Consider the following 25,893-nt stretch of genomic DNA (forward strand, 5'->3'; position numbering starts at 1 on the left):
TGTGCTGCCCGCCGCCCCCTGACGAACACCGATACCGCATAACAGCGCATAAAGCTTTACCCAGAATTGCAGAAGTCTCATCTGTTACTCCCCCTTTTTGCGTAATACTAGTGTCGATCGTAAATTAAAGTTCATGGTGTTCACATTTGCCACTTGAAGTAAAAATCTGAAACGCGATGATTTTTCTGTTATATAGTTATTGAGAAGCCACATCAGCCACTGTAATTTACAAGTTAGATAAGTAATTAAAGATAACTGAGGGTCACTGTAGACCATTTTGATAGTTTTCTGTTTTGTGAAACTTAATTTAAACCTACGAGGGTCAGTCAAAAAGTAATGCCTTCTATTTTTTTTCTACGTTTAATTGTCAGGAAATTTAAATGCAATTACATAGGTTGAAAACCACAACATTGAGGATCATTTTGTCATTTTTCAATGTAATCTCCGCCCAACTCTACAGTTTTGGTCCATCTTTGAACAAGGGCATGTATCCCAGCACGGTAAAAATCACAGCTCTGCTTCCTAAGCCATTGACGCACGGATGTTTTGACGGCCTCCTCATCTTCAAAATGAATCCCACGATGAGCTTCTTTTAGTGGCCTGAACAGATGGAAGTCTGATGGTGCCAGGTCAGGGCTGTATGGGGGATGAGGCAAAACTTCCCATCCAATTTTGACAATCTCGTCAGAGGTGTGACGACTGGTGTGTGGTCTTGCATTGTCATGCAAAAGAAGAACATCTGCCATTGATTTTGTTGGGCGAACTCGCTGAAGACGTGCTTTAAGTTTTTTGAGGGTTGTGACGTATTGAACAGAATTTATTGTGCATCCCTGCTCCAAAAAATCAACCAGAATCACACCCTCTGTATCCCAGAAAACTGTTGCCATAACTTTCCCTGCCGATCGCACAGTTTTGAATTTTTTCTTCCTCGGCGAGCTTGTGTGACGCCACTCCATTGACTGCCTCTTTGATTCGGGTTCAAAAAAATGCACCCATGTTTCGTCCCCGGTCACAATTTTTTTCAGAAACTCATCTCCCTCCAAACGGAAGCGCTGCAAGTGTTGGGAGGCTATTGTTTTCCTTGCCTCTTTATTCTGATCGGTTAACATTCTTGGAACCCACCGTGCGCAAACTTTTGAGTACCCCAATTGTTTAATAATCGTGATCACACTGCCTTTACTAAGAGAAATAATGCGACACACTTCATCTGCAGTCACCCGACGGTCACCACGAATGATGTCATCAACTTGCTGAATGTTGTGTGGAGTCACTGCACTCACCGGCCTGCCGCTCCGCTTTTCGTCAGTCAACGGTGTTTGCCCTTCAGCTTCCTTACAACGACGAACCCATCGTCTAACAGTGCTGACATCCACTGTCACAACACCATACATCTTCTTCAGTCTTTCATGAATGCGTATGGGCGTTTCACCTTCTGCATTCAAGAATTCAATCACACAACGCTGTCTCAAACGAACATCGATGTCGGCCATCTTACAAACTTCTGCTGTGCTGCCACCTGTTGACACAGAAAGTTATTACTGCAGTGGATTGCAGAAGAAGGTTTGAGGAATGGCGCCAAATTCAAATTTTTCACTTAACTTAATTTTTTTAAGTAGAAAAAAATGGGAGGCATTACTTTTTGACCGACCCTCGTAGATTGAAGATGTGATATTGCATAGGTCATCCTTCGATTCAGTGTAGAACTTAAAAATCCATTCAGGGAATATTCGTTCACATTTTTGTGGAATGCAGTTGGTTATTACCATCCTCTATTAAAACATTTCCTTTTATCAATAGTGCAATTTATAAACAATGTTTTGTGAGCAGAATAAAATTTCCAAAGGGAATCTTAACTGCTTTTTCGACGTTGTTTTACCAGCTAACTAAAAATAGGAAAGCCTTGAACCCCTTCCTCTAAATTTAGTTAGTATTAAGATTCTTTTACAGGGAGTGCAGTCGAGCTGACGCTGAAATCATTATAGTATTTGGTTATATCATCGCTAGTCTCACTGAACTCTTCTGAATTCTACATGTCATGTGTGGTCTGGCGTCTCCTTACCAGCAACAGGTCCCAGGTTCAAACTAGTCAATTCCCTAAAAAACACGCTCAGAGCGTCGTTGCGCGAAAGTGTTAGGGAGACACGATATAGAACAAACAGACACCACGCAGATTGTTAGAATGTTCTAAAATTCTGCAACAGAACGATGTCAGAGATATAGGCCTATAGTTTTGCGCATCTGCTCGACGACCCTTCTTGAAAACTGGAACTACCTGTGCTCTTTTCCAATCATTTGGAGCCTTCCGTTCCTCTAGAGACTTGCGGTACACGGGTGTTTCGCGTACTCTATGTGGTTAATACCAGGGAGTTATCTGCGGAACGAATACCGCCACCAAGCAGTCGTAGAATCCGACGTGTACCCAGGGAAAGAAAGACGGGAGAAAACAGCGGCAGAGCTTGTTGGAAGAAAACATGCGTATAGAGCACTTAAACCAAGAAGAGCAAGAAGCCCTACAGCGGTTGTGTTTGATGTACAACGACGTCTTTCATTTACCGGGAGACGTGCTCACCTGCACCGCTGTTGTGAAGCACCAGACTCCACTACTACCTGAAGCAGAAAGGACGGTCGTGTACTGGAGGCCTTACTGGATCCATCAAGCACAACAGGGAGCACTGAAAGAGAAAATAGATGGCATGCTGGATGACGGCATAATATCACCGAGTACCAGTCCATTTAACTTACCTCTACTACCAAAGAAGCTTGATGCAAGCGGCACACAGAAACGGAGAGTGGTTGTCGATTATCGGAAATTAGATGATATGTCGTTGAATACACTACTGGCCATTAAAATTGGTACACCACGAAGATGACGTGCTACAGAGGCGAAATTTAACCGACAGGAAAAGATGCTGTGATAAGCAAATGATTAGCTGTTCAGAGCAATCACACTAGGTTGGCGCCGGTGGCGACACCTACAACGTGCTGACATGAGGAAACTTTCCAACCGATTTCTCATACACAAACAGCAGTTGACCGGCGTTGCTGGTGAAGCGTTGTGTGATGCCTCGTGTAAGGAGGAGAAATGCGTACCATCACGTTTCCGACTTTGATAAAGGTCGGATTGTAGCCTATCGCGTTGGTCGAGATCCAATGACTGTTAGCAGAATATGGAATCGGTGGGTTGAGGAGGGTAATACGGAACGCCGTGATGGATCCCAACGGCCTCGTATCACTAGCAGTCGAGATGACAGGCATCTTATCCGCATGGCTGTAACGGGTCGTGCAGCCACGTCTCGATCCCTGAGTCAACGGATGGGGACGTTTGCAAGACAACAACCATCTGCACGAACAGTTCGACGACGTTTGCAGCAGCATGGACTGTCAGCTCGGAGACCATGGTTGCGGTTACCCTTGACGCTGCATCACAGACAGGAGCGCCTGCGATGGTGTACTGAGTGACGAAACTGGCTGCACGAATGACAAAAAGTCATATTTTTCCTGATGAATCCAGGTTTTATTTACAGCATCATGGTGGTCGCATCCGTGTTGGCGACATCGTGGTGAACGCACATTGGACGCGTGTATTCGTCATCGCCATACTGGCGTATCACCAGGCGTGATGGTATGAGGTGCCATTGGTTACAAGACTCGGTCACCTCTTGTTCGCATTGACGGCACTTTAAACAGTGAACGTTACATTTCAGATGTGTTACGACCCGTGGCTCTACCCTTCATTCGATCCTCGCCAAACCCTACATTTCAACAGGATAATCCACGACAGCATGTTCCAGGTCCTGTACGGGCCTTTCTGGTTACAGATAATGTTCGACTGCTGCCCTGGCCAGCACACTCTCCAGATCTCTCACCAATTGAAAACGTCTGGTCAATGGTGGCCGAGCAACTGGCTCGTCACAATACGAAAGTCACTCCTCTTGATGAACTTTGGTATCGTGTTGAAGCTCCATGGGCAGCTTGTACCAGTACACGCCATCCATTCTCTGTTTGACTCAATGCCCAGGCGTATCAAGGCCGCTATTACGGCCAGAGGTGGTTCTTCTGGGTACTGAGTTCTCAGGATCTTTGCACCCAAATTGCGTGAGAATGTAATCACATGTCAGTTCTAGTATAGTATATTTGTCCAATGAATACCCGTTTATCACCTGCATTTCTTCTTGGTGTAGCACTTTTAATGACCATTAGTGTATGATATTCCCACTGCCCAGAATTGATGAAATACTGGATAGCCTAGGGAAGGCAAAGTGTTTCGCAACTTTAGATCTCGCGAAAGGGTATTATCAAGTTCTGATAGACGAACGGGACTGAGAAAAGATGGCATTTAGCACACCTATAGGCCATTACGAATACAATAGGATGGCGATGGGCCTGAAGACGGCTCCATCCACATTTCAACGGTTAATGAATATCGTACTGACGAGTGTACCGGGAAGTAAAGCATTCATTTGCCTAGACGACATTTTCGTCGTAGTTGCATCACTTGAGGATCATAATGCGCGACTTGAGGAAGCATTTGCTCGCTTACGAAAAGCCAACCTAAAATTGCATGTCGATGAATGTGAATTCCTAAGGACGGACGGTAGGTTTTGGGGCACATTTTGACAGCGGAAGGTCTGAAACCCGATCCCACTAAAGTAGCAGCAATAGAAAAGTATCCGCGACCAAGGACAACCGCTGACGTAAAAAGTTATCTGGGTATGAACGAATACTACCGAAGATTCTTGAGCAACTTTACCAAAATTGAAAAACCCCTACACGAACTATTAAAGAAAGGACTCCCGTATGTTTTGGCGGAAGTGCAGGAAGAGGCGTTTCAAACTTGGAAAGAGAAGTTAGCCAAGCCACCGATACTACAGTATCCAGACTTCACTAAAGAGATTTTATTAACGGCTGTCGCCAGTAAGAACATCTTAGGGGCTTATTTGAGCCAAGTTCCAATGGGAAAGGATTTACCAATTGCATACATATCACATACTCTCAACAAGGCAGAGTTGAATTACAGTACAATAGAGCGTGAGTTGCTTGCCATAGTGTGGGCAGTTAAGTATTTTCGACTGTATCTCTTCGGCAGGAAGTTCAAGATACTCACGGGCCTTAAACCACTGATGTGGTTAGGTAGCATTACGGATCCATCGTTGAGATTAATGAAGCTTCGATTAAAACTGGAAGAATGCGATTACCAAGTCATATATAAGGAAGTAAAGCAAAATAGGGCGCCCTACGCGGAATCACTCATTCGGAGTGTGCGACAAACAAACACAGCAGGTTACAAAGAGGGGCACAAAGGAGATTGACAGGCACGAAGATAAGCGAAGGACGCAGCTACCAAGGCCTCAGTCAAGGACTCGAGTAGCGACGAGATGATGGAGGCAGAGGCGATAGCGGAGATAGCAGACCCCGAAGAGACAGCTGACGCGACCGAGATAAGCGGAGACTGTAACACATGCCAGATAAACTAAGGTGAGCTTCTGAGCGCAGAGAATAAATTGGCAATTGTAAAGCAGATGCACTTATCTCCCATAGGAGGCCATCAAGGAATGGTAAGGACGTATGAACGAATAAAACAGTGCTATACATGGCCGAGTATGAAAGCTGACATAGAGCAGTTCGTAAGGACATGCGAAAGTTGCCTGAAGAATAAAATCACACAAGCTAAGGCTAAGCAACCACTAGAGCTAACTCAGACCCCGGAATTTATATTTGAGCGCTGTGTCATTGATATAGTAGGTCCATTACCCATTACCCAGTCTGGGCACAAATATATTTTGACTTTTCAAGACTCTCTCTCGAAGTTTGTGATAGCCGAACCAATAGCTCGACAATACGCGGATACGGTTGCACGAAAATTGGTGGAAAGCATTATTTTAAAACCTCCAACGGGACGAGCCGCACAGTCCGTGACTGCAGCGCCTGAGACCGCTGGGCTAATCCCGCGCGGCAGACCTGTAAACTACTTCTAAATAAGGCTCTCCAGACACGCAAACAACTCCTAATTTACCGCTCTGTTGAGCGGCATGGGAAGCAATTTCATAGGCGATACCATGAAACGAGTCTGCAGATTACTGAGAACAGAGAAAATACAAACGACAGCATACCATGCGCAGTCCTATGGAGCACTAGCAAACACCCCGTACCCTGGCGGAGACGCTGCGACGCTATGTGAACCGGGACCAGACTGATTGGGAAGGATTGGTTGCATTCGCATGTTTTGTGTACAGTACTACTCCTTATAGTACCACGTGATACACACTGTTCGCATTCTTCTTCGACAGGAAGTGCAATTTGCCAGGATGGCTACAAAAGAAACGATTATGTGACGGAGATTCGACAAGGGCTACAAATGTTACACCAAGATGCTCGTGAGGCAACACAAGCAAGCAAAGAAAGAAACAAGAGTAGCTACCACAAAGCATAAAACCCGAGGGAATTTAGAAGGGACGATCGCGCATTGCTGTATGAGGAGAGCGTGCGTCGGGGACGATCGAAGAAAGAGCATGTGCTCTAACGACTGAGCTACCCAAGCACGACTCACGCCCTCTCCTCACAGCTTTACTTCTGCCAGTACCTCGTCTCCTACCTTCCAAACGAGGTACTCGCACAAGTAAAGCTGTGAGGACGGGGCGTGAGTAGTGCTTGGGTAGCTCAGTCGGTGGAGCACTACCCCGCGAAAGGCAAAGTTCCCGAGTTCGAGTCTTGGTCCGGCGCACAGTTTTAATCTGCCAGGAAGTTTCATATCGGCGCACGCTCCGCTGCAGAGTGAAAATCTCATTCCAGTTATGGTGGTGTTTCTTGTTTGCAAAATTAGGAAGACTACACATCATACATGGCATGGAGGTTGGATGAAGGTTTTTTTGATACATCTCCAAATTACAAACAGGTGGTCTGAAGGAGATCTGATTCTCTCACAGTTTTATGTTTCTGAAAATTTGAAACAAGTTGCCAATTTCTGCACCACTCTGAAATCTTATCAAGGTGTGACTACGCTTTTGTGAAGCTTTTATCAGACAGTACTTCATTACAGATGAGTGCATCTCTTGCGCAATGTCTGAGGTTACAATGAATACTGTCTGCGAAGTCATTAATATACAACACGAACATCAGGGGACCCACGACACTTCCCTGGGGCACACCCGAAGTTGCATCTACGTCTGTCGATGACATGCTGCGTCCCCCATATCAAAAAAATCTTCAGCCCAGTCAGAAATCTAGCTTGATGACCCATATGTCTGCATTTTTGATAGTAATGATGTCTATGGCTCTGAGTCAAACGGTTTTCGGAAATCGATGAATACTGCATTTACCTGAATGTCTTGATCCATGGCTTTCTGTATGTCATGTGATGTAAGAGAAATTGGGCCTTCACATGATCCATGTTTTCGGATCCATGCTTGTTGGCATCAAGGAAATATTGTGTTCGAGATACCTTGTTACTTTTGAGTTCAGAATGTGTTCAAAGATTCTGTAATCTGTGGATCACTTTTGCTACCCTTCTTCTAGAAGGATTTCACCTGTGCTTTCTTCCAACCACTGGTCACCAATTCTGCTCGGGAGATCTGCGGTAGATTACAATTTCAGTGTAGAATCTGACAGGGATTCCGGCCTCTCCTGAAGCTTTGTTCACTTTTAACGACTTCAGCTTTTTCTCGACACCATGGCACTAACACCTCTTTCACTCAGTTTTTAAGTGGTACGGGAATATGGCCAGCACTCCTGGGATTTCCTTTGTAAGAGCACATTTGAAAACGGAGTTAGGCATTCCTGCTTTAGCTTTGCTACCCACAATTTCCGTTCCGCAGGTGTGTCGGTCGTTACGTACAGGTGCAAACCTAGATATTAGCACACGTACTAAGTTTTTCTAATCCAAGCCGGGCAGTTATATAAGAGACGTTTTCTACTTAGATTCTAATTGTACACTCCTGGAAATTGAAATAAGAACACCGTGAAGTCATTGTCCCAGAAAGGGGAAACTTTATTGACACATTCCTGGAGCCAGATACATCACATGATCACACTGACAGAACCACAGGCACATAGACACAGGCAACAGAGCATGCACAATGTCGGCACTAGTACAGTGTATATCCACCTTTCGCAGCAATGCAGGCTGCTATTCTCCCATGGAGACGATCCTAGAGATGCTGGATGTAGTCCTGTGGAACGGCTTGCCATGCCATTTCCACCTGGCGCCTCAGTTGGACCAGCGTTCGTGCTGGACGTGCAGACCGCGTGAGACGACGCTTCATTCAGTCCCAAACATGCTCAATGGGGGACAGATCCGGAGATCTTGCTGGCCAGGGTAGTTGACTTACACCTTCTAGAGCACGTTGGATGGCACGGGATACATGCGGACGTGCATTGTCCTGTTGGAACAGCAAGTTCCCTTGCCGGTCTAGGAATGGTAGAACGAAGGGTTCGATGACGGTTTGGATGTACCGTGCACTATTCAGTGTCCCCTCGACGATCACCAGAGGTGTAGGGCCAGTGTAGGAGATCGCTCCCCACACCACGATGCCGGGTGTTGGCCTTGTGTGCCTCGGTCGTATGCAGTCCTGATTGTGGCGCTCACCTGCACGGCGCCAAACACGCATACGACCATCATTGGCACCACGGCAGAAGCGACTCTCATCGCTGAAGACGACACGTCTCCATTCGTCCCTCCATTCACGCCTGTCGCGACACCACTGGAGGCGGGCTGCACGATGTTGGGGCGTGAACGGAAGACGGCCTAACGGTGTGCGGGACCGTAGCCCAGCTTCATGGAGACGGTTGCGAATGGTCCTCGCCGATACCCCAGGAGCAACAGTGTCCCTAATTTCCTGGAAGTGGCGGTGCGGTCCTCTACGGCACTGCGTAGGATCCTACGGTCTTGGCGTGCATCCGTGCGTCGCTGCGGTCCGGTCCCAGGTCGACGGGCACGTGCACCTTCCGCCGACCACTGGCGACAACATCGATGTACTGTGGAGACCTCACGCCCTATGTGTTGAGCAATTCGGCGGTACGTCCACCCGGCCTCCCGCATGCCCACTATACGCCCTCGCTCAAAGTCCGTCAACTGCTCATACGGTTCACGTCTACGCTGTCGCGGCATGCTACCGGTGTTAAAGACTGCGATTGAGCTCCGTATGCCACGGCAAACTGGCTGACACTAAAGGCGGCGGTGCACAAATGCTGCGCAGCTAGCGCCATTCGACGGCCAACATCGCGGTTCCTGGTATGTCCGCTGTGCCGTGCGTGTGATCATTGCTTGTACAGCCCTCTCGCAGTGTCTGGAGCAAGTATGGTGGGTCTGACACACCGGTGTCAATGTGTTCTTTTTTCCATTGCCAGGAGTGTATTACATTTCGCTTCGCGCAATTTTTGTTTATCTTCAAGGCTTTGGCTATGTTTATGTTTGCCGTGAAGTTTCCTTTGCTTCCGAAGCAGTTTTTCCAGGAGTGTATTTCTTAATTTCTGATACTGGTACTATTAGTAGCTTTGTAGCTACGAGACAGGTTATGTATCGGCTATGGCATTCAACCAAAGATTGAAAGAAACCTATCTAAAGCCTCAGTGAAGTTGATCTCATATTCTGGTATTCTTTTTACACCAATTTGCGTTTTTTTTCTCTTGGTCTAGTCTGTTACTGTTTCTTCTTCCAGACTGTCGAAGTCTTGCAGGTGCCGTAGGACCCACAAGGTGCTGTTGGCTACTCATAGATGACTGATTATTTGTAATTTCTTTACCTTTCTTGGTAATGCGCAAGGTGTCCAGTAAGTAGTGCAACCCACTTTTTTCCCAAAAGCAGGTAGGTTTTATTCAGGATTTCAATACTTCATATTATTTCCCACCCTTTTGGCTACAGACCCCTATTTTTTAAAATAACCTCCTCTTAGTACGACGCCCTTACGCCACCTTAGGGCAGTAGCGTACCAGTGCGGCCGCAACTCAGACGCGCGATGGACACCACGGACGTAGCAAACGCTGTGTACTTCTGGCCTCTGGGTACATCTTATGCTGCTATCCCGCTCTATACAAGGTATAGTTTTTTTTAATATTTTGAGTGAGTTAACTTGAATTCTGCTTCATACATCGATAACTGTGCCGTTATTCCTGTTGTATGAAATAGTTTTGAAAGTACTCTTTTATGTTTGTTAAAAGCCACGGCATTTTTTTTTTTCAGGGCGATGATACGTATCCCAACGTGAAGACATACATCTTACTCACAATGGATTAAACATCTTTCTTTAATATTTCGCGATAATCCATTTTAACAATGCTTAATTAATTGTTCTGTGAGGCTCAATGCTCCTGGGTAGCTGCTTATGTGCAATGGTAGTGTAAGCATTTATAGATATTACTATTAATAAAAAACTGTACCTCTGTCCTAATGTGAATTGGAAACTGTTAAACAAGACGCCGTTTTCAGTTTATTGAGATTATTCTTTTTAATAGTTTTAGCATTAAACGACTGTTAAAAGAACTTATATAATTTTTGCCATCAATGGCTTCGCTACAACAATGAGCCTACACAAAATGGCCAGGGCAACTTTTAATTATTATGTACTGAATCATATACAGGATAGGTTCTCACTACTGACAAAAACACATATTACAATTACTAATGTCATATATATTCAACAAAGTTCTATTACTACCACAGATAATTGTAACAGTTACAGGCCGTGAACAATCAGCTAGAACACCATAATCTATAAAATAATGAATTAAAAAATATGCTCATTCTTTTTGTACAAAGGGGCAAAGGCAATAATAACTGCTATTTTAAGAGCGCAGATAGCGCTTCTTTATTGTAAACTATCGATAACTGGTTTCTACTCTTTTTTACCGGAGACTATGCTATAATGGAATGTTTCTTACATTTTTTTTTGTGAACATCGTGAACACGAAGATTAATACTTCAATTTCACTAGAATGTCTGTAAAAGCTTTTGATGAAATATTAAAGAAAGCTGGAGACAGCATAAGAGGTACAGACACAGATATGCGACAATGCATAGGAAATTAAGAGAAACTACTTATCACATTAACGTAAGATTTATTAAGAAAATTTTTACCAATAATGAAATTGTTAATGTTACATGATGTAGTAAATAAAATTTACTTGATGATTCACCGAAATATGTAAGTAGTCTTGATGTAACACAGATATCATTACTGCCATAATCGATGGTTTCTGGTTGAGGCTGTGGTGAATTATCATTTTGTGAAGAAGAAGAAGAAGAAGAAGAAGAACTAGACTGTGTGGGATAGGTTTTCTGATAATGTCCTGTTCCATCACAACATAACGATGTGGATAGAGGCTGGTATTATAAGGAATGTCCAGCGGATGATTGTGGAGGGTGAAAAATATATGAGGGGTAATGTTCATAGAAACATGTGTTTGACGAGTTTTAGGATGTGGTTGAACTTCTTCAGTAATACTTAAGATTCGTCGTTTTACAGACAGCTTCAGATAAGTATTTTTTTGAAGTCGGTCAGCAAAGACAAGGAAAAAAGCCTCATCTGTCATGATTTTTGTGTCCAGTTGCTGCCTGACTTCTGCAGATTTTTGCAGAACATCGATTAATTGTCTTCCAGATTCGTCTTCTGCTTTCTTTTCTTACCGAGCACCCTAACCCGGTATGGTCCACTTCGAACTTCACTTTCTGCTGTGGCCTGATTCTCAGCATTATCAGATGACACGCTGCTATGTGTATGCGACGGTGAAGTGTAATATTGCGAAATGATAGGAGATTAAAATAAAGATATGGTATCTTTTTCGGAGCTGCAGAACCACTTTTACCAGCTAATCTCAAATTTTTAGACAACATAGTTGTATGGAGATAAACAGCGATTAATTTACTTTTAATCAATTATTCGAAATGACAGTTACAATCGCATTAATAATTTACCGCCAACCAGTTTCAACCCGCGATGGCCTCCAGCGAGCGACCAAATGGTGCAAATTGCACTGAAGATGACCCCATGCCATCGCGGGTTGAAACTGGTTGGCGGTAAAATTATTAATGCGATTGTAACTGTCATTTCGAATAATTGATTATAGTTAATCTGAGTTTTTCTCGGCTGTATTAATCTTTTATGTTACGCCATTTCTTCTGTAACGATATACTTGTAAAAATGAAATATTATCTTATCTAGCAATACTGTCTACTCTTTGTAAATGTAAGCTACAACTAGTGATATGTTACATGACTTTTCGCATACCATATGTGGTAGCAACTCATGGGACATACATTAATTTAAAGAAAATGATTACAACAATTCTGTGTATTTGATTATCTTAGAAAAATATATCAAGACATTTTGTTCAGGAAAAGGTTGCATTAAAACTGATCCATCTCGCAAAAGTGTGAAATAATTTAGCAATTTCTCCCTTTCAGATATCTGGCAACTGGAAATTCGTTCGTTGATCTGCATCATGCTTTCCGGCTTGGAGTAACAACAATTAGAGAAATTTTACGAAGAGTATGTTCATCAATTTGGATTATCTTAAAAGATGAATGTTTGTGCGACTGGTGAAACCATCAAACAGTGCATTAATGTTCTTCAACTATGAGAAATATTTCTCTAATGTATTAATGGCTGTTTGTGATACAAACTGTAAATTTATCGCTGTAGATGTAGAATCGAATGGTAAATGTACAGACTCAACGATATTTGAACAGTGTTCTGTAATCGAATACTGTCTATTAATTTGGACATTGCGGAAGACAAACACATTTCAGACATAAACAAAACACTAGTGCCTTATGCATTTGTTGCTGACGACGCATTTTCTGTTTCACACATAATTATCTGTCCATACGTAGATCTGCGACTTGATACGTCAATCTCGAGCAAGACGTTTCGTAGAGTGCAAGTTCGGGATAATGGCAAGTAAGTAGAGGATGTGGGCGTTGATTTCGTCATTGACACTGTTAAGGCATGTTGTGATCTACACAGCTGTGTAAGAAAGAGTGATAGTGTTCAATAGTTAGGTACAGTGTGCAGATATCCTTCAGTTCATGGGGATATTCCACAATGAACACGTAGACGTGCAGCCAGTCCACATTACAAAAACTTTTTTGCGGATTACTTGATACATCAAGGCGCTCTGCCATGGCAGTTTCGATTACATTCACTGATTCTGAATTATATGTACATGTTGTGTTGATAAGATAAATAAAAGCAATAGAACTTAAACAGCGTCTTTTGATCCTGTGGAGTTGCACATTCTCTGCACCCCAACGTTATAGTCACTTTCCTCCTACATTTTCATTTTTACATTTTTGTCAGTTTTCAGGGTGGTCCAAAGATCGTGATTGGGTCAACTATCTCACGAAATAAGCGTCAAACGAAAAAACTGCAAAGAACGAAACTTGTATTGCTTGAAGGGGGAAACCAGATGGCGCAATGGTTGGCCCACTAGATGGCGCTGCCATATGTCAAACGGATATCAACTGCGTTTTTTTTTAATAGGAACCACCATTTTTTATTACATATTCGTGTAGCACGTAAAGATATATGAATGTTTTAGTTGGATCACTTTTTCGCTTTGTGATAGATGGAGCTGTAATAGTCACAAAGATATGGCTCACAATTTTCAACGAACAGTTGGCAATAGGTAGGTCTTTTAAATTAAAACACAGAACGTAGGTACGTTTGAACATTTTATTTCGGTTGTTACAATGTGATACATGTACCTTTGTGAAATTATCATTTCTGAGACCGCATGGTGTTACTGCGTTCTTACCTCTAAGTACCACATTAATGCAATAAGGTCCGTCAACCTCAATGCATTTGGGAATACGTGTAACGGCATTCCTCTTAACAGCGAGTAGTTCGCCTTCCGTAGTGTTTGCAAATGCATTGACGCATGTTGTCGGGCGTTGTCGGTGGATCACGATAGGAAAACTCGTTCACACTTTCCCTACAGGAAGAAATCCGTGGACGTCTGATCCGGTGAACATGAGGGCCATGGTATGGTACTTCGACGACCAACTGACGTGTCATGAAATCTGATTGTCAGTACCGCTTCAACCGCATGCGAGCTATGTGCCGAACATCCATCATGTTGGAAGTACATCGGCATTCTGCCTTGCAGTGAAACATCTTGTAGTGACATCGACCGGACATTACGTAGGAAATCAGCATACATTGCACCATTTAGATTGCCATCGATAAAATGGAGGCCAATTATCCTTCCTCCCATAATGCCACTCCATACATAAAAAAGGCCAACGTCGCTGATGTTCCACTTGTCGGAGCCATCGTGGATTTTCCGTTGCCCAATAGTGCATATTATCCCCGTTTACGTTACCGCTGTTGGGAAATGACGCTTCCTCGCTAAATAGAGCGCGTGCAAAAAATGTGTCATCGTCCCGTAATTTATCTTGTGTCAAGTGGCAGAACTGTACACGCCGTTCAAAGTCGTCGCAATGCAATTCCTGGTGCATAGAAATATGGTACGGGTGTAATCGATGTTGGTGTAGCATTCTCAACACCGACGTTTTTGAGGTTCCCGATTCTCGCGCGATTTGTCTGCTACTGATGTGCTGAACACTTCCTGTTTCATTAAATAACGTAACTATCCGGCGAACGGCTCGGACACTTGGATGATTTCGTCCCGGACACCGATTAGCATACATAGCACACGCCCGTTTGGCATTTTGATCGCAATAGCCATACATCAACACGATATCGACCTTTCCCGCAATTGGTGAACGGCCCTTTTTAACACGGGTAATGTATCACGAAGCAAATACCGTCCGCTGTGGCGGAATGTTACGTGATACCACGTACTTATACGTTTGTGACTAGTCCAGCGCCATCTATTACAAAGCGAAGAAAGAAATAAAACATTCAAATTGGTTTACGTAGTGCATGTATATGTAATAGAAATGGGGGTTCCTATTTTAAAAAAACGGAGTTGATATCCGTTTGAGCTACGGCAGCGCCATCTAACGGGCCAACCATAGCGCCAACTGGTTTCCCCCTTCAAGCTAGACAAGTTTCATTCTTTGTAGTTTTTTCGTTTGATGCTTATTGTTGTGTACATAGTTCCGCATAGTCAGCGCGTACACAACTTTCCCACCAGAGAGCACCCTGCTAAGCAAAACAGCGCAAGCGCAGCGCTCGTCCGTCTCCGCACTACGAGATGGCGCTGCCATAGAGACGGACCAGATTCTGCTTCCGCCGATCCGCTTATTAATATGTAACGCAGCCAATGAGATTGCTGCTAACGTAGAACCTTTTCTCCTCGCGGATCACACTTATGCAGTGATACATGAAAGCACGAGGTATTATAACGAGTGTACAGACCTGCGATTAGTCAGTCTGCATTTGTCTGCACCAGTACGTACGAGTTCTACATTTGTGTGTACCAGTCTATAGTCAAATTTCAGTCTGCGCCTAATAAGATGACTATATTGCTGTACATAGCCATGAAGTAAATGTATAGACACTTTTGTCAAGTATCAGAGATATATGTGAGAATAAGATTAACGTACCAGTACCGAAGGAACTTCAGATTGTCAATTGTAAATAGCCTCCAGAACCAAGTTAAGTAATTTTTATGCTTGTTATTATTTTAATAAAGGTGTGTGAACATTAATCAGCTCCATGTGGCATTTCCATCGTCTGACCTAACGGCAGAAGATAAAAACGCCACGTCAAGACCACGAGACATATTGCTAACACTCGCCTACTTCGTTACAGCGACAAGTCAACTAATCTGATGGTGTGTGTACCGAAGGTCTTACAGCACACACACCACACTTATATCGTGAGATATTTGGCCCGGTCACTATCAATGGACCACCCTGTATTCTTGAGATGAAAAGTCCCACAAAGCAGGCTTCTCCCTTATGTTTATAAACAATTTCGCAGTTATAACGTCCATGTTGACAGAAAGTCCTTATGCAGACATGCAGCAGCAAACAAATTATAAAATGTGAAATATCTCCAGAGCTGGAACCACATTTATAGCTCGCCGCACACTGTCAGAGCAACGTGCGCTGTGCCGCATTCAGCTGTGGGCAGCTTTGGCCGCACCGGCGCGCTGGTCGGAGGCTGGTCGCAGGCTGGTCGCACGCTGGTCGCACGACAAAGTGCTGGCCACACGGGCGGCTGGCCGCAGCGGGCTGCGTTCGCGGCGCAAACACGGCCGCACCCGACCAGCCGCGAGTGTGGCCGTGGCAGCACGAGACAACTATTGCCCTTACTGGGAGGCCTCGCATGCCCACAAGGTACCACTCTACTGGTCGCCGTCAGAGCCAACATCTTGCTGCATCAGCAGCCTCCCCACCTTCCAGGTACTCGTCCCCGCGAAATGCATCCTTCAATGGGCTAAAGAGATGGAAGTCGGCAGGCACGAAATCCGGTCTGTAGGGTGGATGACCAATAAAAACCCTATGAAATTCTGTGAGCTCCTGTGGGGTGCTCAGACTTGTATGAAGACATGCGTAGCGATGGAGAACGAGAAGTTACGTTGCATTCTTGTGGCGACGAACATGCTTTGGTTCCAACGTTGCAGGAGTCACGCGAAAGGTTGGAAAGGTTTGCACTATCTTTTTGCGATGATGATAGATGCCTCGCCCAACGACTCACCGTGCTTCTGTTCACCGCTGGGTCTCCAGAGATATTCTGCAAGCGCCTGTGATGAATATTGTGATGTTCTGGTTTTGCGCCAAAATAAAGTCAATTACAGTTCTTTGCTTCAGACATACATCCGCTACAAATGCCGTTTTCAAGGCTGCCACATATCGGAGCTTTATGGAAGCATAGGAGCTGAAGTGTGAATATTCCACGACGTCCCACAGCAAATTCAGCATTCTTTCAATCGAAATTGGGCCACAAAGAAAATGACCGCCCCTCGTATTTGCTGAAACTGGCCGAGAAAAAAAAGGGGGGCTTTACATGCCGAACACTCGTCTTGTTTACTGGTGTAGGGTATTTGAAAGTAAAACGATTTAACACGGTAAAGGTCTTTGTCAGGGGCTCAGTTGTTACGTTTCGAAGTTTCTATTGATCATAGCCGACTTCAGGTATTAGGGAGAACCACCAATTTCATAATTCGAGACGTTCGTAAGTGTGTAGACGGTGTTATTTTTATTCTGGGGCTAGTCGCCCAGCTGCCGACAGGGTCCTCTTTTCTGTTGAGAATATTTCGTAGATTTTCATTTTATACGCAGTTGAGACACCTTGTACTCAAGAACTGTTGTGATGAACGCCTTGTAGCTGTATATTCGTGTGACGTTGCTGGCTCCATCCATGCTTCCTAGTGTCAATCTGAGCGTGTTACGTCTCTTTGTTGTTTCTGAGGTCATGACGTTTATGTGGGCATTCTAGGACACTGAATAACCTAATATGTGTCCCAGATATATCGATTTTTCTATAGCTGTCACAGATTGCGCCCCGAAGTGTGTTTGAAACGTGTGACTAGTGCCTCAACTGCACTGGGATTCATTTTCCATAGTTACAGGCGGTTAGTACCTGACTGACTTAATTTGGTATGTGGTCGTCAGGTTCGATGGTGGGTAGTAAGTGATACCAACATGCAGTGATACCTGCATGTATTGTGTAATACTAAGGCTATACACGTAGATGTTATTTTTGTTTTTTCCGCGTTATGTCTGCTATATTGGCTGTGCTTACACACAAGTTGACGCGTCCATGATCCCATCTGCACTCCGTTTAGGTAACTTCAGCTACTTTCATTACGTAAGTTCAGGTTACTGTAAATAGTCATATTCAGATTTTGTTTTAGATGTATACGTGTAAAAATTGTCATAAAATGTAATAAGTAATGGAAACGTTATAAATTATACGTTGTCGTGTAGGAAGTCAAGTCTGGGAGCTGGAAAGATCTGTAGAAATTGAATAAGAGTCCTTAAGTGGTCTTTCGACCAACCTGTCATCTTCTAAAGTTGTGTCCCCAGCGCAGAAGACAGCTCGTCGGTCATGGGGTCTTCTTCGGCGGAAGCTGCTATCCTTTCATCTCGAACCTATGTTTGTGCTTTATTTGTGGGATGCCATTTGCCCAGGTTAGTCTCTGTATCTACGGATGGCAAGATCTGCAGTACTGACAATGATGGTAGGTGACACATCTCATTAAAGTATCCTGTTTGTTTACATTTTAAAATATCACTTTTTACACTGTCTTTTACAACACTCGACATAGCTTTCTTATTAGTACGGTAACTTTTCTGACAACTTCCGATACATGTCTGTCCGAAACAGAGTGACTAGTGTAGCTCAAGTACTTTGTCTCCCAGCACTTCGGTGTAATATCATTACTTTTATGTTTCTCAAAACTAGTGAAATTTAATAAACAAAAACGGTAGACTCGTTGGATAATCATGAGAGATTGTCACACGAAAAATGGGTTAAAGATAAAGAAAAGTGTATAAAAAATTAATAAGAGAAGTTTTTTTGGGGTTTTGGTGCCAATGTGCCAACCGATTAGAAGCAATTTAATTACAACTGCTGGACTCTCCCACGAGAATGGTACATACTGTAGCATCTCCTGCTTGTACATCACTCCACTTTTTGACTATATGCTACTCAACGTGTATCAAGCTGACTCAAGGCGAACCTCTAGGAAGATAAAATACAGAACGTTTACAATGGAATATATCAGTAAACAACACATATTTTACAAATGGTCAATAGGGCACTGAATCACTTTGAAACAACTGCTTGCTCCGTGACGAACAGACGAGAGCAGGAATGTGGTTAGCAAGGAATGTGAGCGGACACACGGCGGAATGTGGAGGATTTGTAAATGGATATAACAAGATTATGTGTGTGTGGAGATGCCCATACCAGTAGTCATGGACACGTATTATGATTAAACAAGTGTGAAATTTCTCATTAATGAAGCCAAAGTTGCTGGTAAGCCGACGTGTAACATTTTCTCACGCAACGACATTTATAGCAAGGTGCCTCAGTTAGGCCCCACTCACTTTCCCAGACTCAACTCTCAGTAATTTCAGACACATTATAACTGACACGACAATGCTGAAAAAGACTCTTAACTCTCTATCCCGAACTTAAATCTGTTTCTAGGTCCTAAATTATAAGCATGATTGATGAACCATTATTGCTTTTGTAATTAATAGTGTGACGATTTAGTCAAAAATCTATTTAAATAATTACTGGCTAAAAGTTATATAAAAGGTAATGTTTCATTGTACCCAGCATCTTGCACAGTGAAATAAGATATGGTTTCTGCCAATGAATTGCAGCAACTTAGATGGAGTGTGATAATTTATAATAATCCGTGTTGAATAAATTGGAGCATATGAATCCAGGGTGACTATGCTGACAGGAATGTAAAAGTGAATGTGTTTTAATCAGCTGCAATGCATTGGGTGCTCAGTTACCGTGTTGAGAGTAATTTGGCGTTGTGAGTCGTTGTTTCAAAGAATTGACCTCATTTAAATTACATTTTTATGAAAAGCGTTTTAAAAAATTTGTTTCCTTGGTTTTTATAAATTTACGTGTTAAATATTTTGGAGGCTATACTTTTATATGATTTTTGTGCCTCGTTGTGTGATTATGGAATGATGCAAGACAGGATCACAACTACTCCGAATATTAGCTTTATTATATTCCATATTTAACTTCTGGGTGAAAAATAGAAACAAATTTGTATCGCTACACAGCATCAATAGTCAGGTTCTATACACAGGTGATGGTAATAGAATGTGATATTAAATTTTTGTGGTAGGGTAGTGTTTCTTTAACAGAGTCATTCTTTGTTACACTAACTGTCGCTTCGGAGGAAATTTCAAAAATAATTCGTGTGGTAGGCCCTGATTTCAACATTTTTTAAGAATTTTTTCACTACAAAAGCCAATCCTCTGTTCCATCTATTTGGGAGTTAAACATCGGCTGCATACCAGGTGTATAGTGAGGGAGAAATGATCGCTTCCCCTGCTACTCTCACTTTATGATGGAACATGTCAAACGCTACATCGTTAACAGATGTACGAGAAGGTTTATACTAGAAGATACTTGAAACTATCATGGTAAACCGAAGTGACAGATTGTTTTCTACAACTTGTAGTGTAGAACCCTTGTACTATAGCCCCTTCTACCGTACGAAAGTCATCATCGAATAGGATAGCTGGACACTGAGAAACTTCTCTTCAACTACAGCTCCTGCATTCCATGGCAGACTTCTATATAGTATTTCGAAGTAAAATCCTGGAGCGCAAATTTGTGAGGATGAAGTAACGGAAACCCGTTATCTACTTGGAGGGTAAGAATATTTCAGGAATACGTTTGTTAGAACTTGAAACTGCCACCAAGAAGCATGCAGCTTAGCTGTTGCAAAGTGAAAGTGTGAAAAATGTTGTGAGTACTCAGTTACGGGACGGGAATATAAATGATAAATGTATGATGTTCTGAGTCCAGAAGCGAAAAAAAATCAATCGACAGGATTCGAACTCTGTAATATATGACAGATACACTTTCACTTGAATCAGGAAAAGTATGTGTACACTCCATTTTTAAGGGAAAGATGGCAGAATATTCAACTGCTTTAAGGCATTTTATCATTTTACAGCAGGAGGGAGTAAAGTAAAGTAAAGTAAAGTAATTCGCTACGGTCGCAGGTTAGAATCCTGCCTCGGGCATGGATGTGTGTGACGTGCTTAAGTTAGTTAGGTTTAATTAGTTCTAAGTGCTAGGCGACTGATGACCTCAGTTGTTAAGTCTAATAGTGCTCAGAGCCATTTAAACCATTTTGTAAAGCAATTAGAAACAACCCTGTAGAGGAAGTAGTGTTAGTGCTTAGTACCTGTTCTTGTGGCTGAGGGTGGATAGGTTGTGGTACATAAAACTACACAGCATGGTGTTTGTCAGAATGCAAAATTTATTTGGCACTTGCGCTCCACTGATAATATATACACATGGAAACTAAGATGGTGGCGTGGTGTCGGCGTTCTGGAAATCCTCCCACGGCACGGCTTTGTTCTTGTAGATGTCTGCGATGACTTTAGCCGAAGCCTTCTGCGTCCTGGGTCTTTCTGGATCGTCGTAGTCCACGGAATGCAGCCCGAACTTCAGTCTGTGGAAGAGGGCTGCGCCTTAGGCAGTGCTTTTTGCTTACCACTACTAAAAACATGGTAGCGAATCATGGACCTTAAAAGTTGTAACCATCCAACAACAGCGCGTTACACATGTTGGGAATTACTCACAGAACAGAAAATCTGTCGGGGAACAAACTGCAGGAGAAGATGTAATTATTGCCAGAATTAAACGTAAATGGAGGTAGATGGGAGAAGTAGCGAGGTGAAAGTGTGACAGATGGACGGCAGAGGCTCTGTGCGGGACTCTATATCTACTTCATCTACATTTACATCTATACCGTCCACTGTGATTAGTCTGATCGTGCCTTCGCTCCCCCTACGCAAATGATATGTAGGCGTTTGTATTGTATTCCTAGATTTGTCACTTAATGCAATTATTTGAAACTTGTTGGCTTTTTCAGGATAGCTGTCTTCTATCTACAAGCGCCTCAGGTTCTTCAGCATCTCAGTGATGCTCTCTCTCAAACGAACGCCAGCCAATAGCTTTTCTGTATACCTTCAGCAAACCCTGTTAGTCGTATTTGGCGCAAGTCCCATACACCTGATCAGTATTCTAAGATGGGTGGTACAAGTGTTAGAAACCTATCTCTTTAGTAGACTCATTGCGTTTTCCCGCTGCCCAGAGAACGAACTGAAGTTTTGCCACCTGCTTTACCTACGATAGAGCCTATGTAACCATTCTATTTCATGTCCCTACAAATTATTACACGCAGGTGTTTGTATAAATTGACTGCTTACAAATGAAGGTCAATAATGTTTTTGTCACAGGATACTACACAGTTTTGAATTTTGTGAAGTGCGAAGTTTCACATTTCTGAACATTTAAAAACAGCTATAGATCTTTGCACCACTTTGAAATTTTATCAAAATCTATCTAATTATTTGTGCAGCCTCATTTTTCAGATACCGCTTAACTAAAGATAACTGAAGAGATGAGAAAATACAAACACAAGTGTGGACGTGACAAGGGAAAATAACTACAAAGTTGATCCAGCAAGTAAGTACCATTTGAAATTTATAAAAGATTAGTAGTTTGCTTTCATTTGCATTTCATTACGAAATAATCTATACACCGTATACTGCTTTCCGACATATTCACCATGCAAATTAAGGTGCGAGCGATATCTTAGCAGCAATCGCTACCTACTCGCTTTGTAGAATTCGGGCGCCTAGGGCGTGAATCAGATTTGGACATTTACCAGATCATCATCATCACTTCCAAAGTGCTGGCTGGCAATAAATTTCTTAAGATGAGAAAACAAATGGAAGTCGGACAGAGCTAGGTCCGGAATGTAAAGAAAACGACTGAATTGTTCCCAGCGAGAGGAATCTACCAGCGTCATCGTTCCGAGGTCGGTATACGAATTGTCCTGCCCGAACACAATACCACAAATTGGTAAGTCGTCCATGTCCTATGTTCTACCACGCACCATAATTTTTTCAGTGCCTCACAGTTAGCTGCAGCGTCGATTGTTACGCCTCGTTCCATCCAGTGCACTAATTAAATTCCTTGACAGTCCCAAAACATGTTGCACATTATTTTTCTTGAAGAAAAACTCGGCTTTGCTCTCTTGGGTTTCGGAGAACCGGTATACCGCCATTCCAGTGGCTGCCATTTTGTTTCCGGTGTCGTGTAACAAATTCTTGTCTTATCAACTGTGACAATCCTTTTCAAAAAATCATTTCCGCTTGTCGCGCAACGGTGCAAAAACTCCAAGGATGCTCCGTTCCTTTTTTGAACGTCAGTTTTCGCTACCCATCTCAAACATAACTTATTGTAGTACAAATGTTAAGTCACAGTGACGTGTAATAAAGCCAGTGAAATGTTTTGAGGATGCATTGACAAATCAGAAGTCGTAAACGTTCTGTTGCAATTAACTTGCTTGTAGATGCAGCGAACCATTTATTCGGTAATCAACGACGGACATCCCACTGCGTCCCGCATCGTGGATATTTTTGCTTCTTTCGTTAAACATCCTAACGAAAACTCGCACTAAACCTTCACCTTTCGCGTGCGTTTCGTAAGCTTGACGTATCTATCGATAAATGTTACAAGATCGAATGTTTCTCGCATTCAGAAACTTGATAATGGCTCTCAATTCACAGCTGGCGGGCCGATCTTTTATTTCAAACATGATCACAGACAAATAATGATTTCAGGCGTTATCATAATGAAATAAAATACGAGGGTTGTCCAGAAAGTAAATTCCGAAACCACAGTCAAAATCAGAAACATTTTATTTGCAATAGTTAGCTACACTTGAAGAAATAAAAACTTTAAGGTTTGCCGATGACATTGTAATTCTGTCAGAGACAGCAAAGGACTTGGAAGAGCAGCTGAACGGAATGGACAGTGTCTTAAACGGAGGATATAAGATGAACATCAACAAAAGCAAAACGAGGATAATGGAATGTAGTCGAATTAAGTCGGATAACGCTGAGGGAAATAGTTTAGGATATGAGACACTTAAAGAAGTAAATGTGTTTTGCTATTTGAGGAGCAAAATAACTCGCGATGGTCGAAGTAGAGAGGATTTAAAATGTAGACTAGCAATGGCAAGGAAAGCGTTTCTGAAGAAGAGAAATTTGTTAACAACGAGTATAGATATAAGTGTCAGGAAGTCGTTTCTGAAAGTATTTGTATTGAGTGTAGCCATGTATGGAAGTGAAACATGGACGATAAATAGTTTGGACAAGAAGAGAATAGAAGCTTTCGAAATGTGGTGCTACAGAAGAATGCTGAAGATTAGATGGGTAGATCACATAACTAATGAGGAGATATTGAATTGGAGAGAAGAGGCAGTAAGGGATCACCAATGTAGTATTGGAGGGCAGCGTGGAGGGTAAAAATCGTAGAGGGAGACCAAGAAACTAAGCAGATTCAGAAGGATGTAGGCAGCAGTACGTACTGGGATGTAAAGCAGCTTGCACAGGATGGAGAGCTGCATCAAGCCAGTCTCTGGACTGAAGACCACAACAATAACAGCTACACTTTCCCTATACTTCTCAATATACATGCCGCTCCGACTTAGACATTTGTCGGAGCGTATTACCAAATTTCCACCACCATTGATATAGAATGCAGCTGCCTGTACTTTCTGATAATTCTCTACACTGTTCTATAGCGCGCAGCCTGCTCCCAATTGTTGTCTTCGTATTCAGCGTTTCATGTGAACAGGGATGACACTCAGGACGAGCCAATTAGGGCTGTGTTGTGGGTGATCGAACACTTCCCGTTGAAAAGGCTGCAGGAGCGTATTTACTGCCCCTACAGAGTGCGGCTGAGAATTGCCATGAAGAAGGAAGTGCGTGGCAGTTGTGTTAGGTGGGCTGCATTCATTAAGGCGAAGCCTCTCAGCGGGCCCTCCTAGATGTCGTTGTTCTGGGCACCTTTACTCGCTCACAGTGCGCTCACAACTGAAAAGAGCATCTTGATGCGATCAACGGTCATACTAGAGACACTACCCAACACATCTGTGCGAAGCTTCACCGTGTTTTCACTGTGGTGTCCATTTCGCGACTGATCGGAACTTACTTTCTGGACAGCCCTCGTAGCTAAGCTACTTCGTTATCAAGTTCTACGATGCAAACGCGGATTTGCGACCATCGTGAAGTCAGACGGGTGGGAGACATGCGCAAACACTACTTACTTTCTGGATCAGCTCTGTATGAGACAGGATCGTAGTTGTGTATCGCCACCAGCATTCACAGAAATTTTCTAGCTGTGGACATTAAATGGGCCATGGTGTACGTGGGTAGTGCAACACAGAATAGTCATTGATTTCTGATAAATATTGCAGTAATTCACAAGACAGGGAAAAAATCGCAACACCAAACAGTAATTAATGTAGACTTATGAAATTTAGGGAATACACTGTTTAGGTAACATATGTAAGTGATTAATACATATGACACAGCAAATGTAAAATGCTGCTACAGTAACAAGCGCTGTAGCCGGCAGAATATTGAATGTTAGTCAGCAAGTCTGCATGCATTGTGTTGCACAGGTGCCGGATGTCAGTTAGTGCGATGTATTTCCATGCCTGTTGCATTCGATCAATCAATAGAGGGAGTGTTAATGCTGTTTGTGGATGATGCTGGAGTTCTTGTCCGTTGAAATCACATGTGTGCTCGATTGGAGACAGATCTAGTGATCGAGCAGCCAAGGAAACATGTTGACACTCTGTAGAGCATGATGGGTTACAACAGCGTTATGTGGACGAGCGTTATCCTGCTGGAAAACACGCCCGGTAATTCTATTCATGAATGGCAGCGCAACAGCTCGAATCAGCAGAGTGATCTACAGATTTGTTGTTAGAGTGTGTGGGATAGTGCTCCTGCTGTCATGCAAAATTGTACACCAGACCATAACTCCAGGTGCAGGTCCGCTGTGTGTAGCATGGAAACAGGGTGGTTGCAGGCACTCAACTGGCTCTTTCTAACCAACACACGGTCATCACTATCACTGAGGCAGAGACAGCTTTCATCATAAAACACAACAGACCTCCACCCTGTCTGGCTCGGAACTGTCCTTGAAGTAATCGTTTCTTAATAGGTCGTTGCGTCACTGTGATACCAACTGCTAATCAAATTGCTGCAGCAGATGTAGTACGATGCGACAGAGGCACACGAAGAAAACGACGGTCTTCCCTTTCGGCAGCGTCACTTGGCTGTCCGGAGCCCGTCTTCTTGCGACCGTACAGTTTCTTGACCACCGCTGCCAGCAATCATGTACAGTGGCCACATTCCAGTCAAGTGTTTCTATAGTACAACGAACATGCATATTTTCGTAACCCTATTAA

General features: G+C 43.1%; 1 protein-coding gene across 2 annotated transcripts in view; it reads right to left on the reverse strand.

Annotated features, from left to right (window-relative positions):
- The window catches only part of LOC126281952 (myrosinase 1-like), a 193,555-nt gene that overhangs the window by 115,915 nt on the left and 51,747 nt on the right, over positions 1 to 25,893 (reverse strand). Inside the window, exon 11 of one of the 2 annotated variants that reach the window (XM_049981316.1) lies at positions 20,855 to 21,069. The exons of the other annotated variant lie outside the window; for it this stretch is intronic. Within the exon in view, the coding sequence (XP_049837273.1) occupies positions 20,919 to 21,069 (151 nt within the window). The 3' untranslated portion in view covers positions 20,855 to 20,918. Of the gene's footprint in view, positions 1 to 20,854; positions 21,070 to 25,893 lie in introns of those variants that run through there. 2 annotated transcript variants of the gene reach the window in all.

Source organism: Schistocerca gregaria, chromosome 7, assembly GCF_023897955.1.
Source record: "Schistocerca gregaria isolate iqSchGreg1 chromosome 7, iqSchGreg1.2, whole genome shotgun sequence".
Classification (NCBI taxonomy): domain Eukaryota; kingdom Metazoa; phylum Arthropoda; class Insecta; order Orthoptera; family Acrididae; genus Schistocerca; species Schistocerca gregaria.